The 16889-nt window shown below is 42.0% G+C and overlaps 1 protein-coding gene across 1 annotated transcript; it reads right to left on the minus strand.

The window, feature by feature from the left end:
* Positions 1-329: 329 nt before the first annotated feature.
* On the minus strand, positions 330-16802 carry LOC124260800. Its single transcript, XM_046695114.1, has 4 exons — positions 16476-16802; positions 4939-6173; positions 2727-2870; positions 330-1594 (listed from the first exon to the last, which is right to left on the minus strand). Exons 2-4 carry the CDS (start codon positions 6124-6126, stop codon positions 1418-1420), a joined length of 1509 nt encoding a protein of 502 aa, XP_046551070.1. The 5' UTR covers positions 6127-6173; positions 16476-16802; the 3' UTR covers positions 330-1417.
* Positions 16803-16889: the final 87 nt, after the last annotated feature.

Genomic DNA, 16889 nt, shown 5'->3' on the forward strand with positions numbered 1-16889 from the left:
GAACATAACTGATACGTAACATATATGTTATAAAACCTTACCTGTCTGTTTCTTCAAATAATGCTCACTATAGAGGATAGGCCACATACACAAATATTCTTATTTCTCATCAATTTACATCTTTTTAAAATTTTATGTCCAAAACCCCTTGATTTCTGTGGAAATTTACACCTTTCCTCCAGTAGAAAATCAAAACTTAAAAGTGTGGAAAATTCATGCAGGATCAGGGTCGATTTTTCGGGTTGGGCGGTAATGAGAAACAAGAGTATTTTTATATATGGCCATACATAATGTTATGATTAATACATCTTAGAAATAAATAGTCCACATTTTGTGCGAATTGGATTCAGTTTTATTGCTGAAACTGTCATAAATGAAATAGCAACTCCAACATGTGTATGAAAGTTAAGGACTTCTGACAATCCTTTTCCTTGATTTGTGTTCTGTGGTTTGTATGTACAATATAAATAACCCCTGTGTAGAAACATGTCACAGTCATTTGTGTGACCCAGAATGTACACAGATGCACTGCTCAGACAATAAATCACCCACATAAACCTGCTTCCCTAAAACCTCAAGCCTTGTTGTTTCTATATTCCTTCAAGACTTTTGATCTAGTTTTAATGTCCCTGCTGCACAGGTTTTTTTCAGTAATTTTGGCCATTACTGACCCATGTTTCCTTGAATTGTGGCAACATTTGCCATGGAGTTGTAAAATGAATAGAAAACTCTCTCTAACCACACAAGTTAGTCAGACACAGATACCTGACAACCTGTCCACAATAACAGTCACCATACACAGAGTCTGATGGAGGTGTCAAGATGGGCCTTCTTGTGAGACAAATAGTTCATGCCCCAATGATGAACTGTTACATGTATACAGGACATTTCTAAGCTGAATGTTCCTGTAGGCACCTTACATTTTTCTCATGGCACACAAGTCTATTCAGCTTGTAAAGTCCTGAATACTCACACTGGGAACAGCAATCAACCAAGTAGGTCTGCCAGCCTAAACAGTGAGAACATACACATTTAGCAATAACCCTGTAAATGTTTGACATTCTACTATTAACACTCTGGAGAGCTAGACCTGCTTTTCATCACTGCACACATAAAGAGAGCAGGAAGTGGTGTGAGACTGAAAAGCGATGTGAGGTGTTTATTTCCACCTTCAGTTTCCACAATAGCCAAGTAATTTGACTGAAAGGTAATGAAGGAAAATCATGCACGTTTTTTGTAAGTTTACTGGCAATGAAAATATTATGTACCTGACCAGTACTTGCAAGACCATTACTTCCTCATGACTTGTTACAAATGAATATATTACTTGCACATAGTCAATATATATTAATTCTAGTATCGTTAGCAAATCCAATCATATTAGAGGCAACTAAGTTTCGGCAAGCTTTTAAATTGGCTATAAGCTGCCCTCCCATGCTCTGTTGTGTCGGTAGAGGTCAAAGGCCAGCAGGGGTGGTGCAGTGGACAAATGTTCTGATGGGGATGTCATCCCCAGCAGCTTCAGGTCAGGAGCCTCCTTCTGAAGATCATGGCACAGGAATTCCAGCAAATCCGGCTCATGCTGATTTGAGGGCTGTAGAACAATATGAAGATATATACATATAACATTTATACATATCTGGCATACAGAGCTATCAGACTAAACTTTGTTACAGTTCCTGTTGGTATCCTTGAAGTAATGAACTGAGGACCTCTAAGGTCCAGACAACATATGGCCTGGCAGTGGTAGAGACATAGGGTGTAGTGATTCAATGTATTGTATGGGTAGGTCAATGGTACACATATGGCCTGGCAGTGGTAGAGATATAGGGTGTAGTGATTCAATGTATTGTATGTAGGTCAATGGTACACATACGGCCTGGCAGAAGTAGATATATGGGGTGTAGTGACTCACTGTTTTGTATGGGTAGGTCAATGGTACACATATGGCCTGGCAGTGGTGGAGATATAGAGTGTAGTGATTCACTGTATTGTATGGGTTACACATATGGGTAACAGCTAAAATGGTTGGCACAAATGCAATGGTTTAGATTAAAACAAAATACAGATTCCATTACATTTAGGTTTTTCAGCAGCAATGCCATAGTGGTCACATTGAAAAATTAAGTTTTTTGAAGGAAACTATATGATTATAATTAAGGGAGACAGACACATGAAAAGCAGATCATAACATGAGCTCTCTTGACTTCCAACTGTGCAGATTGATGGTCATGCTTTTGATCACTGGATTGTCTGGTCCAGAATCGATTATTTACAGACTGCCACCATATAGCTGGAATATATTGCTGAGTGTGGCATTAAACGACAAACAACAACCACAACAATCCATGCAGAAAAGCTACAACAGTAACATCAAGTATTTAATATGATTAAGGGACCTTTCATAATTTATGACTAGGGGGTGATGATGATTTTAAGGGGGTCACCCATTTTGTTCTGGGAGGTAGGGGGTCAACAATTTTGCACACGTTTGTAGAGGGGTCAGCAATTTTGCACATAAAAATATTTAAAAATTATGCTTTAAAAATACGGAAAAGGGGAGGGGGAGGGTCATTGACTTTGTACATGACATGCTGGGGGGTCACTTACTTTGTACATACATTTGGGGGTGGGGGGTGGTCCCATTCACATTGTACATGCTTCACCATAAAAATCATCATCATACCCCCTAGCCATAAATTATGAATGGTCCCTAAGAAATTCACCTTACGACTTTGATGCATGACAGTTTTTCCCTTCAGAGTTATCTCCCTTTCGGTTTTTCGTTGTAAGTCTTCAGCAGATGCTTGTAAGCCAACAAGACCATTAAACTGACTGGATTTGAAACACAGGTTCACCTTGGAAGATGCCTGAAATGACCAATCAGTTCATCTGTGTAACAACACATAAGGATCAACATGATTAAAAGATTTAAGCCAGTGAAACAATGTTTGTCAACATATTACTTTCCAAACATCAATGTAATGTGGTTCTGATTACTCATTCTAACAATACAGACCAACTGAAACATGTATGTGGGTTATATAGGCCATCTCGGTCCATCAGTCTACACAAACTTTACTGATGTTTTACTGAAGTACGGAATTGTCTACTCATAACCTAAAGGCAAAACTGTATTTCACCAGAGGTGCAGATAAGCTGCATATCCGGGTCAAATACGCATAGAAACTTTCTAATTACGCATTGAAAAATAACTGTTGCATACCAATTACGCATTTATAATGTTATATACGCTAAAAGTTTAAAACAAATGCGTACGGAATATATTTATAAAAATCGCTCGCGTAATTAAAAAGACACCGATTGCTATCAAGTTGTACTGTTAGTAAACACTAGTGTTGTACTGTCAGTATAGGATGAGAGATTTTTTTATGAAATTATTTCCATTATATTTAAGTTGATTTGGATTAGGTATGACATAAGGCAGAACATACCTGCTTTTAAACCTACTCAATGACATAATACTTAGGTGAGTAAAATAACTGAAATACGCACATATTTGAAAGCAGTGGGAAATGGAAAATGAAATACCCACTCAACATTCATAATACCCACTCCAAACAAATACAGTGGGTACAGTACCCGCATGAGATAAATCTTATCTGGAGCTCTGTTTCACAATATCAAAACATTTGAATGCATGACCAAAGTCAAAGCAGATATTAGGTTATCTTAGGATTTGCTGAATATGCATTGAGAGTAACATAGTCGAGTTCAACAGTATTTCATGAGTAATTGACTTAAGAGAAGGGTTGGAGGTCCTTGAGTTGATGGCCACAGGATTAGCTGAATTGGTAAAAATGCTGGCCCACTATTTGGGCAGTTTTGACCTTTTACAGCTGTGTCACTATTTCTCATCATGCTAAAGTTAATAACATCTCACTATGCTGAACATATATATCATGTACATATTGGGCCCTACTATTAACCACAACACGCATGCCAAAATAAATGACAAACTTATAACGGTCATTAATGTGTTCTTAATATGACTGTTGTGCATCATTTCTAAAAGGTTTAAACAATCTTAATGTAGTCATGTTAAAAATTCAAATGGACAATCTATTTTGCATTACAAAGTGAGGTACATCGTAATTAAACCTGTTAAGTAATGTGAAGTTGTTTTGTCCATGATCTATCACACCACCAACTTACGGAAACATCAAGATAAATATCTAATAACATGTTTAAAACTGTTTTTGTTCTGTGTGGGGATAGACTATTCCAAAATCTGATATTTTACCATGTTAACAGTTAAATATTATTATTTATCTCAGATATCAAAGTCTCAGGTAAAGAACATAAAAAAATAGATGCATTATTTGCATCACATTTGTTATATTTAACAGATGTGAGTAAACATAATATTTTGCCAGGTAGGTCCACTTTTTGTTTCATTTTTCAAACAGCCATACTCAACATTCTGAAAGGTACTTGAGAAATCTGTTTTTATTTCAGCATTTCTGTCTTTAAAAATGTCAAACACCACAAGGCAAGGGACAGGTGAAATCCAGTCTCCACAGTTTCATGCTTGCTGAGGCAGTTAGATTAGCTTGGGCTGTGGTAGATAATGCTTCATACCCAGTGGTTTTAGGGTGATAATGATAAAGTGTACATTCTTGTCGATGTGTCCTTGTAGTCAGAGCATAATACTGACAAAATGTACTTTCTTGTTGATAATGTCGAAAATATATTGATAAAGTATACTTTCTCACTGATGAGTCAGATATATCGTAAACTGTAGCTTGAGGTTGATATTGATAAAGTGTACTAACTGTACTTTCTCACTGACAAGTCTTGATATATTTGACCTTACATTTCGAGAGCAATATCGACAAAGTGTACCTTCTCACTGATGAGTATGATAAATTGTACCCTGTATCTTAAAGTGATCATGGTGATATCAGTAAAGTGTACCTTCTCACTGATTTCGGTCCACTTTTCCTCATTCAGGTGTTCTTGGACAGCAGATGCCACATCAGGGACCATCCCATCAACTTTCCTCATTTCATTATACACTTTCAATGAGTTATTATATTCAGGACGTGAAAACACATGTTCCACATCTGATTCTCTGTCCTCTGCATCAAAGGGGTATTGATACTCTGTGACAATAGGATGCTCCTGTAGTTCCCGTGTGACAACAACCTTCCTTTTTGATGGACCTTTATTAGAGCTGGAAATGATGAAGTCTGGTCTTTCACAGCCTTCAAAGGCACTTTTATCAGGCTTCCTAATTCCCTCAGATTCATTTTTCAACTTGGGATCTTTGCCAGCATTTACATCAGAATTCATGTTTACTGCTCTATGAGTACGAGTTGTATCTGATGAGGGACATGTCATATACTGGCTAGTTCTTTGTTGTGATAATGGTTCATGAAAATCTTCATCTGGTTTGTCCTCTTCAAAATATAAATCAGGCTTGTATACTTTGCTTATAGTCTTTCCAAAACTTGTTTCATTATCTGTTACGACATCTTGTCCAAAGCTTTTATCATTTGCATTACTGTCAGCAGCATTTAGATCAAATCTTACTTTGTATTTCAGTTTATATTTTGCCTCTGGGTCATTTCTTTCAGTCCTCAAACTACTTTTGGCTTTAGAACTGCCAGATAATTTATGTTCTGGTGTCACAGTCAGAAGCGGATCGGGCACCAACACTGTAGGTACAGCAGGAACCACACCAGTATCCAATTGTTTTGCACCATGTCTAAGTCTTGATGTTGTTGTAATGGACTGGGGTGTAAGACTCAGACGTGGATCAGGGCTGGGAAGAGCTTGGTAGAAAGTTGTTCCCTCAGAGGGCAAGTTCTGTTTTCCTGAAGTTACACCCTGACATGACTTATCTGGAGTGATACACAGGGTAGGATCAGTCTGAGACCTAAACAGTGCTGCTGGCTTTACAGATGGTATGGGCGCAGAAACAAGTGGTATGAAATCGGCAAGAAAGTCTTCATTACATGCAAACATAGTGTGTAATTCTTTTGAATAGGTTTGAGGTTTATATTCAGAAACAGGTTCGTAGTCCCTGTCACCGCGTCCAGGAGGGCAGCTGCGAGGGATGGACTCCATCCTGTGACAAACAGCATGAGCCATGACAACCATGTCAAGCTGTCACTATTCAGCAGCTCCTTCTCTGATCATTTCACATTCTGGAATTTAGAAAAAATACAGTCAAGTTTGAGAATCATTAAAATATCTTAAGGCACACATTGACTGATTGAGTTAAATTTATGCAATACCAAATTATAGTGTGGCAAGAACTAGTCTAGCTAACCTAATTATCAAATACTTTCCCAAATAACAACAAACAAAAACAGACAGGACCTCAATTATTTTGTTGATGTTGGGAAGATTGCAGTATTTCGTTTACGTATTTAACCCCCTTGATGCCGAGTTTTTTTCAGGAGCACATTTTCATACAGTTTGAAAAGTGAACGTTGTGCGAGAATTGCGTTCGCGTGGTCCTGGATCTACGTACGGCTATAAAATTACACAGAAATGTAGAATATTAAATTTCCTTTCCGTTGGTATAAATATAAGTGCAACTACCTTGGCGGTTTGAGAAATATACACTGCTAAATGATGTCCAAAATTTTGCTATGCGTTAAAAAACAGTAATATTATCCGCTTTTTATCGCGCACCGATAAAAGCACTGTGCTACGAATTTTTTAATGTGGCTTCTTTATGGAAAGTGTGAGCGAAGAAAATACAGCCTGATATCTGAACGACATAAGTGTATATGAATTGGGTTTATGTGCTTGTGCATAACGTTATGCGCTCAACATTAAATATGACTCGCAATAAATGTCAAAAATGGATTTTCTTCTATGACGTCAAGCGGCGACAGAGAGGTCATACAGGTACAATGATAAGGGGGCATAACTCCGTTATGCGTAACACTAGGTCAATGTAACTCAGATCACTTGGTGAGAATTTGTTGTGGATACGGACGCTATATTTTCGTTATTTTATGTTCATGGTGAACCAAACTATTCCAATTCAAAGTTCCCCAATGTGAGCGGATGCAGTTTGGTAGTTTCACAATTTACAAGAAAAATTACAACGTATTACATGTGAAAGCACGTAATAGCGATTTGGATGGCCCTATCCAATATATAAGTTAGTTCTTAGATTCCCATATTCTCCTGTTTGTGTAGATGTAATTTGACTAATTTTGCATCGTTATTACCAGAATACTAGCCATATCTTCAAATGTAATGAAATTGCTGAAAATAATACAACATTTTAGTTGACGTCATTGCTTGACGTTTATGCATTTTGCGACGTGAAAAAGACGACATTGGTATGCTGATTAGTAGATATCTCACCTAATGTCCATTAATTGTATAAAAGGTCTTGGCTTCTACGTCAGAATTTAACACTCTTTAGACAAAACATAAAATGACTGATTTTTCCATTTAAACAGTGTCCTGAATATATCAACAATTAGACGGTTTGATAGCGTATCTTATTGTGAACAACACGCGCACCTGTTTGGCATAAACTTAACGTAAATAAAAATAATATTTCACAACACACGAATATTTTGTTTGGGAAAAGAATTTTGTTTGTTTATGATTATGTAGCTATTTCTTTTCATACGTACGCAATGAAAGAGGCAAAAACATAGCTTTTTATATATGGAACTATATATTAGAATATGGATGTAAGATTTGTCCGAATTAACACATGAGATGGTATATATATTTTTCAACAATTTTCCTATAAATGTAGTTAGAGTTTGATATCCTGTCATCACAATATTATTTAATCGAATATGAATTGATTATATTATCGAAAACAATGATAGAGAATTATAAAACGTTTCCAACAAACGCGCACCTGGCCGATCAATATGCATCATTCTTTTGTCTATAAAACGACACAAAATTATGCAATGAACAAGACATTCCTTTAAATATGTGTGCATATACATTTCTTAACATATATAAATCATTTTCATTAATATTATCAGTTTTACATATAACGTTGAATTAAATATCATATATGAGATTGCAATATTAGTCCAAATAAATTGAATATTATACATCATAGGAACTACAGTAGTTGCAGTTATGGCTACGTTTGATCTTCTAACACTTGTGTAAAGGTTTAGAATATGGTGTATTGCACTAAATATGTCAATTTCTTATGTAAATATGATTCAAACAATCAAAAACTTTCAAAGAATAAAACACTGTAAACCCTATATGCACGTATGATATGATATTGAACAAGGCTAAATGTAGATACTGAAGTCAGTTTCATGAAAAAGTATCTGAACTATACCCAAAATATACACCATAATATACTGACAGCGTAATCGGAAAGATTGGGCGATTGTGTTTACTCTTGTTCAACCGACTTTCACCTCAAAGAAATTGCCTAATATGTACAACAATGTTGACGTATGACATCACTACCGCTGACCGATTTCTTACAAAATGGCGGCTTTGCTGACAAAGGTACACAGGATTTCGCGAGGACCCTTCCATTGATTCAGGGATCGTTTGTACATAAATATGACATGTAAGTAATCAGAATGATTCTGACTATCTGTGTATTGTTATATGTTTTTATCGTTTTCACTATAAGTAAGAGAAAAAGCCAGAAATGCAGATAATTACCGTTGTCGTTCTGCGTGATTTTTCGTCAGTCATGGCGTCAGCTGCCGCGGAAACTTTGACAATTTCTTATGAATTATCAAATCATTGCATTGTATCCATTTATAATTTCCTATTGCTTGCTACGATACTCTTTCCGTGCATATTCCAAAGGTATTGAGCCATTGCAAGCAATGAATAGACGGATGAATGTTGAAAAATTTCAGAAAATGCTACGCAGTGCAAAAATCGGAATTTGTCTTTGTTTACATTTCAGACATAAGCGCAGTCTTTCAATCATAGTGTTCGTTTTCACACCCAATATGTTTCGTCTCATTTTATCTAGACAGTTGGTATTGGTGACAAAGACCAGTTGCAATTCGATTCTAAAATGTATGGGGAATTCAGTGATACATGTTTCGAAGCTGAATATGAAATATACGTGATGTAATAGGCGTCTCAATACCGGCCTTCGCGAAACGTGATTTTGTTAACACAATCCAATATGGCGGAAAGCGCTCTACGGCATTAGTGTAAGTGCATTTTCGAAAACATCCCAACCGATTCTAGATTCATCGGCAACGTTTCACAATTATAATAAGCGATTTTATGTAAAACTGATACCAGTGATCATGAATATGTTATTTTTGAAATTCAATAGTGCCAGTAATTATCCGATTTTCACATTTCAAAACATACAGCAAATAACGCTGTGAATCACGATTTCGTACTGTGTCAAAAATGGCGACATTTTCGATGAAGCCTATTGTAGTGAAAACTAGTTCACCACTACGGCGGAACACCTATGGAGCTAGCTATGGCTCACACTCTGTGGTAATATAGCCCTAACCTAAGGATTTAGGTAGACCCCAGATAAGGCGTTGTGTACTCACAGAATGGCTGGCATAGACTCGCTGTTTTTCCGGCTGTTCCTATCACCTCCCGACACCGGTCATTACCACTATCTCTAGCAAGGGTGACCGGCGATCACCATATTCTTCCCCGTTTTAAAAGGCCCCCTCCACAGGAAGTACACCATGCCATCCTCAGCCAAGGGGTCTTCTCGTAACTGTCTCCCGAGGGGTATCCTTTCTGTGCGGCACACCAAGGGGTCCTCCCCTCAGTCACACTGATTCCGCAATCACCTAGCTTCCGGCTCTCTGGTGTGGATTCCACCGTATCCTCGGTGGGACCAATCGTCCATAACATATAGGGTTCGGGTCCCACTCGTACCAACAAGTAAGACCCGCAGTCTTTTACAGTCTCTAGGAAAGTCCCACTCCGCTCCGGAGCGACACTGATGACCTGCCAAAGGCCATCCAACCCCACCTAGCCATTAGGTGGGGCCAACTGGCTGCTACTGGCGCACACAGACCCCACCCCGTCTTGGGTGGAGCCCAGAAAACATTAGGCATTACACGAGCCTCACCCTACCATTGGATGAGACCCACGGCGTCCCCCAGAGTGAACAGCAGAGCCGCGTTGACTTTTGTGGTCAAGAGAAGTCCCTCTTTCTTGCTACCACTTGAGCCACATAGCACAGCAACACTGGAGCTCAGGGTGCAACCTTCTGGCCCAGTGTCGGGACAGTCTGTCCCCATCAGCACCCTATCCTCTGGCACTGCCCTTAACCACACCATCTGGCCCTGGGGAAATTCCACCACCCGGGAAGTGAAACTGAAACAAGATTGTGAGAACCCCTCCAACCATTCCTGGTCCGTCCCCTCCTCTCTGGTAAAGTTGGGGACTACCAAGGGTTTATCTTGGGGAAGGCATTCCTTCAACACCCGGATGACCCGGGTGTGGGATGATCCGGCCAGCTCATCCCCCTCAGGCCCACGAACCCATACCACTACCGGGCACCCAGCCGGGATGTTCGGTGCCAGCTACCTCAACACTTCTTCCTGTCCTCTCCACTTGTTGGCCTCTGCGGTGTCGTCCAGCCCCACCACGCAGAGGACGTCCCGCCAAAGACTTAGCGGCAGGCGGAACGCCCCGTCAACCAGATTGGCGTCCACTCTGGGGTGCAATCCCACAACTGTCCTACACTTGGGATCAGTGTGAATCTTCTCCGGGTAGGATTTGGGGTCACTCTGCGCTTCAAAAGAATGCCCCTGACCTTCTGTCTGATTCTTGTTCACCCCACTGGGGTCCCACCTGGTAGGGATCTCTCCCAAGTAGCTGTTATCTTCCACCCCTGTCACCCCCCTGACTGTCCAACGTCGGCCAGCTAATGGAAGGATGTACTCTACGTCCTTGTGGAACTGGTCCCCATTTTGACAGCCCCCGCATGGGAGCTTGTGTAACTCAACCAACCTCTGGCAGCTGTCACAGTCTGCTTCATCGGCCAGGTCTTTGGTCCCTGGACGATATTCAACCCTCATGTCATATGGGCTCAGTGTCTCAGGCCAGCAGGCCAGCTGTCTGTCAGACGATTCGAAATTAAGCGACCACCTCCAACTGTTGTGGTCCATTCGCATCAGAAAATACTGCCCCAACAGGTAGTGGCAATACTCTCTTGGAAGGCGAACATCCACCAGCATCTTCTTGTGAGTTTGGCCATACCCCCGCTGCTCTGGGGTTAATGAGCAACGACCAACACTGGCCCCTCTCTCTTGCCCTAAGGGTAGCTCCATCCTGACAGCTAGGCCAGAGCCGTCTGTGTCCAAAATACACATGTCCATCTCGTTGGGCATGTCTAGCAATGACAGTTTCCGTAGGACACCCTCCCCTACCTTTGCAATGGAAGAGGCCCTACAGATAGCGCTGTTGGTCTCCTCATAATGTCTGTCCTCAACTGCATTGCCAACGTGCTGACCCTTTTGTACCTTCACTAAGGGGTCAGCTGGGTTGATCAAGTACGCCAACTCTTGACTGTCAAGGCATGGTAGTCTGGTAGCTGTGTGCGGTGCACACGACACTGCCCTTGGAATAGCCCCTTGGCACACAACAGACTCTCTGGTCCTGAACGTTGACGGGATCTCACACCCGCCAATGGTAACTGTCCATGGTTGCATATCAATGTTTGTGCAGTGACTGTCGGCTAAGTGAAGTCCCAGGATGAGCTGATTTCTGATTTGTGCCATCAGCACCTCCTGCCAGCACGTCTTTCCATCAATTAGGAGACGTGCCTTACCTGTTATCGAAGCCCCCATCTCCAAAACGGGAGATTGACCACCCTCCCTGGTGTGACGGTCGGGTATACACAGCGGCAAACATTTAACGTTCAGACCTGTGCTGCTGAGGAGAACACCATCTGCATCCTCCTTACCACAGCTCACAGGGGCGCCATCTGGAGGCCAGGGGGGGGTAGACCCCCTTCTGCTATCATGCTTAAGCCCCCTGTTCTCGCTTTGATATTCTCTCCGCAACCTCTCACAACCTCATCAGTTGTTGCTGGGGTGTCTCTGTCTGTTGTCTTTCTTTCTCCATCGTTCTCCTTCCGGTCCGCAACAATCTCATTCATCTGAGTGTCATCAACACTCACCTCAAAAGAATCATCTGTTTGGTCGAACAGAGTGATCGGATGCTTAGGAATGTTCCCCTTTTCTGTTGCTGTGTTTGCTGATACCGCTACTTCAGGTGAAGATGATCGAGTAGCATAGCCAGCGGGAACTCCCTGTGTCACCTGTGACTTTGCTGCCAAAGCACCTTTGGTGGGTGATCGTGTCACTTTAGCCGCTGCAAAACGCATTGATTGATCTGCCGGAGCAACAGTCTTGATATTTGCTGGTGTAGTAGGTGTAGCACGGGCAGGAACTAAGGGTACTTCGGGGACTGTCAAACCTTCACTCTCCATGAGGACTTTGTACTGAAACAGTTCATTAAGCAGTCCCTCCTTCCCCCTTTCAGCGAGTTCCATAAGTCTCCGGTAACGATAGTCAATATTATTCAATCGACTCCTGACCAAAGGACCTTCACAGTACTCCTCTCCCAGACCGATGGCCCGGTTATGAATGTTCACAATAACTTTCCAATAGCTCTTGAGCTCCTCAGTCACCTCCTCATGTTTCTGGAGAAGTGATAGAACACTGGCCTCATCCTTGCCAACGTCTTCCATGGACCCTAGTTGTAAAGTGTCCTTCAACCAAGTGTCAACCTTGCCAGAATCCGCAACGAACTGGTGGAATTCCATGGCAACAAACAGTCGCTTTCTTCGTTCATCAGCGAGGTCCACCAGGCTCTGCTACTGCTGTTTGACCTCATTGACGTGTTGCTGAATCTTGTCAGCACAGAAATTGCCTGCAGCCACGAGAATGTCTCCCACTCGTAGTACTGACTGGAGATGGCAGTGATGGGCATTCATCTCACCCTCCATCGTGTCATGCTTGTTCAGCAGCAGGCCTGTACTGGTGGGGTTAAGTCCAAAGTCAAGTGATGACATAAGTTGTTTTTTCTCCCGGATCCATCCTTCCTCATCTTTCATGTTCCTGTAGAGCTGCCGCTGCTTACGATCCTCTTCCACCCGAGATCGTCTCTGCTCAACAAGTGTTTTCAGTTCCTTATAAGCCGATTCCAACATAAGCATTCGTTTTTCGACCACATTAGGGTCACAGAATTCCCACAAGTCCTCTTCAGTAAAACGAGAGGCTGAACAGTTCACAGTTTCCACCTCCTCTGCCACTACATGGATGTCTGCTTCCAATAGGCCTTGCTGCTGCACGAGATCCTCCACCTCCATCATGTGCCAACCATCACCCTCAGATGTAAGCCAGGCTGTGGTCCCTTCCACCCAGTCCAGGTGGCACAGCATCTCCTGGAAGATCTTGTGTAGGGTCAGTGTCAACTCCAAATTCATGCGACGAGTGTGAAGAAGCTCTAGCAGGTAATTCCATAGTCTCAGCTCTTCATCAGTGTCAATGTCATAGTAGTCCTCTAGTTCCATTTCTGATATTGCAGCAGTCACTGCCTGTAAACGCTCCTCATTGGCATAGACATCGGTCATACATGGTTCATGGTCAAATCTAGCAACAAGTCGCTCCAGTTCCTTTATTCTGATCCACTCCTCCCTCACTGCATGCACCGACGGTAACTCGGAAGCGGACCTCCTGGCAGTTCTCTCATCCAGCATCTGGCTTTACGCCCTGGAACCAGCCCTCCATCCCTCCGCCACCTTGCTTTCATCTCACAATAGGGTTTGGTCCACTGTGTACGTCCGTCCAGGAAACTGGGGATCTGAAAGGCATACCCCTGGGACAGGGACCATACGGACTGAACCCATACGGCGATGTCAGAGGATGTCCTGCGCTATCTAGCCGGTGAATTGCTCTCTCCACTGCCTCAGTGCTATCTTTCACTGCTGCGGAGGTGTTTTTACACAATTCTACACTGTTAATGGACATTTCGCTCACCGTCCTCATCATAAAATCTGCGTTCCTTCTGTTCAAGTCCCCCATTGACCGCATCATTCTGTCCATCATGTTTACCATTCCGGTATCCCGTGAACCGAAACTGTGTGCTCCGCGTGCCGATTCCAATCCTGAGCTCTGTTGGGTATTACTCCCATTGGCCTGCATCTGTGTATCTTCATTGTCCTCGCCCCCCGCGTGCCAACCTTTCGAACCTGTGGTATCCTCTGGCTCTATGTTATCTTCCAAACTATCCTGTTTGATGGGTTGGATCCGGTTCTTCAATTTCCCACTTGGGGTGTAATCAAATGTTGACACTAATTCTGCATCATGATTAAATTCTTCCAAGTCCGGTATGTCTTCCGTGGTAATATTAAACCCTGTTTTCTTCAGTGTCACCAATGATTTCACTTGATTTGGAGACAGTCCTCTCTCCCTCAAATCCTTCGGGCTTGAAAGATTTACATAAATGGGTTGTTGGGCCATATTGTTTTGTTTATAAAGTCCACTTTATAATACCAACTAACTACCCTGGTGCTAGTGGCTTCAGAGCATTACCCTTGTTTATCCCTCTAGTGGCCAACCTCCATGGAATGGTACCAACACAACATGTCCCTTACCTCTACACTCTCTCAATAATCCGTCCGTGAATATTCTTTTCCGTGAATAATCCTCCAGGTGAAAACACAACATAAGTGTCCTGGCACTTGTCCGTCGAATTGACCTACAGTTAGTGTCCTTTAATCCTCCGCTGTTTCTGTGTACTCCCGGAACAACACATCCCTTGAATGTAAACACTTGCGCTTTCTTCCGCGCATGCGCAGAATGTTATCCTCATGCTGTTCGGCGCGCACTATCGGTAAAGGCACCAAAATCCACAAAGTCGCCCGGCGTACTATGAATGTACTATAGTCTCTCACATAACTCCTGAAGTTTAACAAAAACACTGCCTGTGTTGTATCCGGTGCTTACCAGGCTAGCTGGAGCACCCGTGGGGTGAGCCAACCACGTGACCTCCACGTGAGCCCACCCAAGCTGAAAAATCCTTATTAATTTATTGTAAATAAGATTTTTTCTAGCCTAAACTTCCGAGACCGCCCTGGAATAACTTTAAAATTATTATAACCTGCAATGCGCTTGCTGACAAACAGTAGATCTAGCTGTAACTAATCCCTTTCCTAAATGGCGGGAAAACTGAAAACCACGCTGCGATTCCCCGAGATAGGAAAACTTAGATTCCCACCCAGGAACGGTGTTCGCGGCGTCACTGTAGTGAAAACTAGTTCACCACTACGGCAGAACACCTATGGAGTTAGCTATGGCTCGCACTCTGCGGTAATATAGCCCTAACCTAAGGATTTAGGTAGACCCCAGATAAGGCGTTGTGTACTCACAGAATGGCTGGCATAGACTCGCTGTTTTTCCGGCTGTTCCTATCACCTCCCGACACCGGTCATTACCACTATCTCTAGCAAGGGTGACCGGCGATCACCATACTATTTTGAAAGGTCATTTTCAGCACTTGAGCTTTGTCTAAAATAATAGTGGATGGTATCAAGAAACAGGAAATTTCCCACAGAATTCGAAACTGTGAAGTGTATTTGTGTGCATGGGATATTTTAATTTTTATAGGACTTGAATTTGAGGGTTGAAGGGGAAGGACATATATCAGTGTTCACAAATTGTGTCTCAAAGTAACAGGACATTGGGTCCTGTAAGTTTCAGATGTCTGTCTGACCCATTAGAAATTCACAGGACCCATAGAATAAAACTAAACACACATTTCAGATTTAACATTTCTTATAATTGGCATTGAAATTATAAACAAACATAAGATTTATAAACAGCAAACAAGTGACACATGTCATATATAACAACTTCAGTCAAAGTCATTGTGAAATATACGGTCAGACACTGGGGCTGGCGGGTTGTAGACTTCTGTCCGACCGTTGGCGAATCTGCCAGATTTGTCAGAGGGTCAGATGCTATTCGTGAACACTGATATATGTCCCTGTGGCATCCAGGGGGAGTACTGCACTTTACCGGGCGCACTGTTTCAGATTAATTAGCGTTGCTGGGGTTCCCTAACCCTAACCCCTAACCCTAAGGATCGTAAAGGGTGCCTAACCCTAAGGATCGTAAAGGGTGGCATACCCTAACCCTAACCCCTAACCCTAAGGATCGTAAAGGGTGCCATACTCTAACCCTAAACCCTAACCCTAAGGATCGTAAAGGGAGCAGCGAGGGCTGCGCCCGGTAAAGTGCATTCTAGCCCACTTATTTACCCATTCAAATTGCATAGTGTTAATTTTATTACATAATGAACGCTCAGTGAGAAAAACGATAGATATCTATATACTTCTTCAGTTCTTGTCTGAACATGTCTCATGTTATCGGTTTGAAAGTACACAAACGAAGAAAAGACGGGCGAAGTGACAAACATATAAAAAGTAAAGAATTAAAATGAAATAAAACATTCCGAAAACCAAATATACTTACAATGTAAAATAGCGATTACTTTTAGATGATGCACAGACCAAGACAAAATTTGATAATTTCATAACACTCCAGCAACCATTTGTTTGAGCCGCCACACGATGACCCGGAAACACTTTGTGCGCATGACGGCCACTAAAAACCGATATTCGTGTCAACTCATATTATTCCGGAACAAACCAAAAGCAATTCGTCGCCAGTAGCCTTTCGATATCGGCTTCTGGAATGTCAGTTTTAGTCGGATGCTCTAAAAGTGCCGCTTCCTCCATTCGTCACCAATCACAAGTTTCAGTAACTGCAACAAGTTCCCATTGGCCTAATCTGGGCGCCGTCTTTTTAAGCCGCTCATAGGAAACCAGTACTGTTTATTAGACTGGTGTCCTTGCCCATCACCACCTGGTAAAGCCGGTTCCCTGC

Source organism: Haliotis rubra, unplaced genomic scaffold, assembly GCF_003918875.1.
Source record: "Haliotis rubra isolate DU_JTF1 unplaced genomic scaffold, ASM391887v1 Scf777, whole genome shotgun sequence".
NCBI lineage: Eukaryota > Metazoa > Mollusca > Gastropoda > Lepetellida > Haliotidae > Haliotis > Haliotis rubra.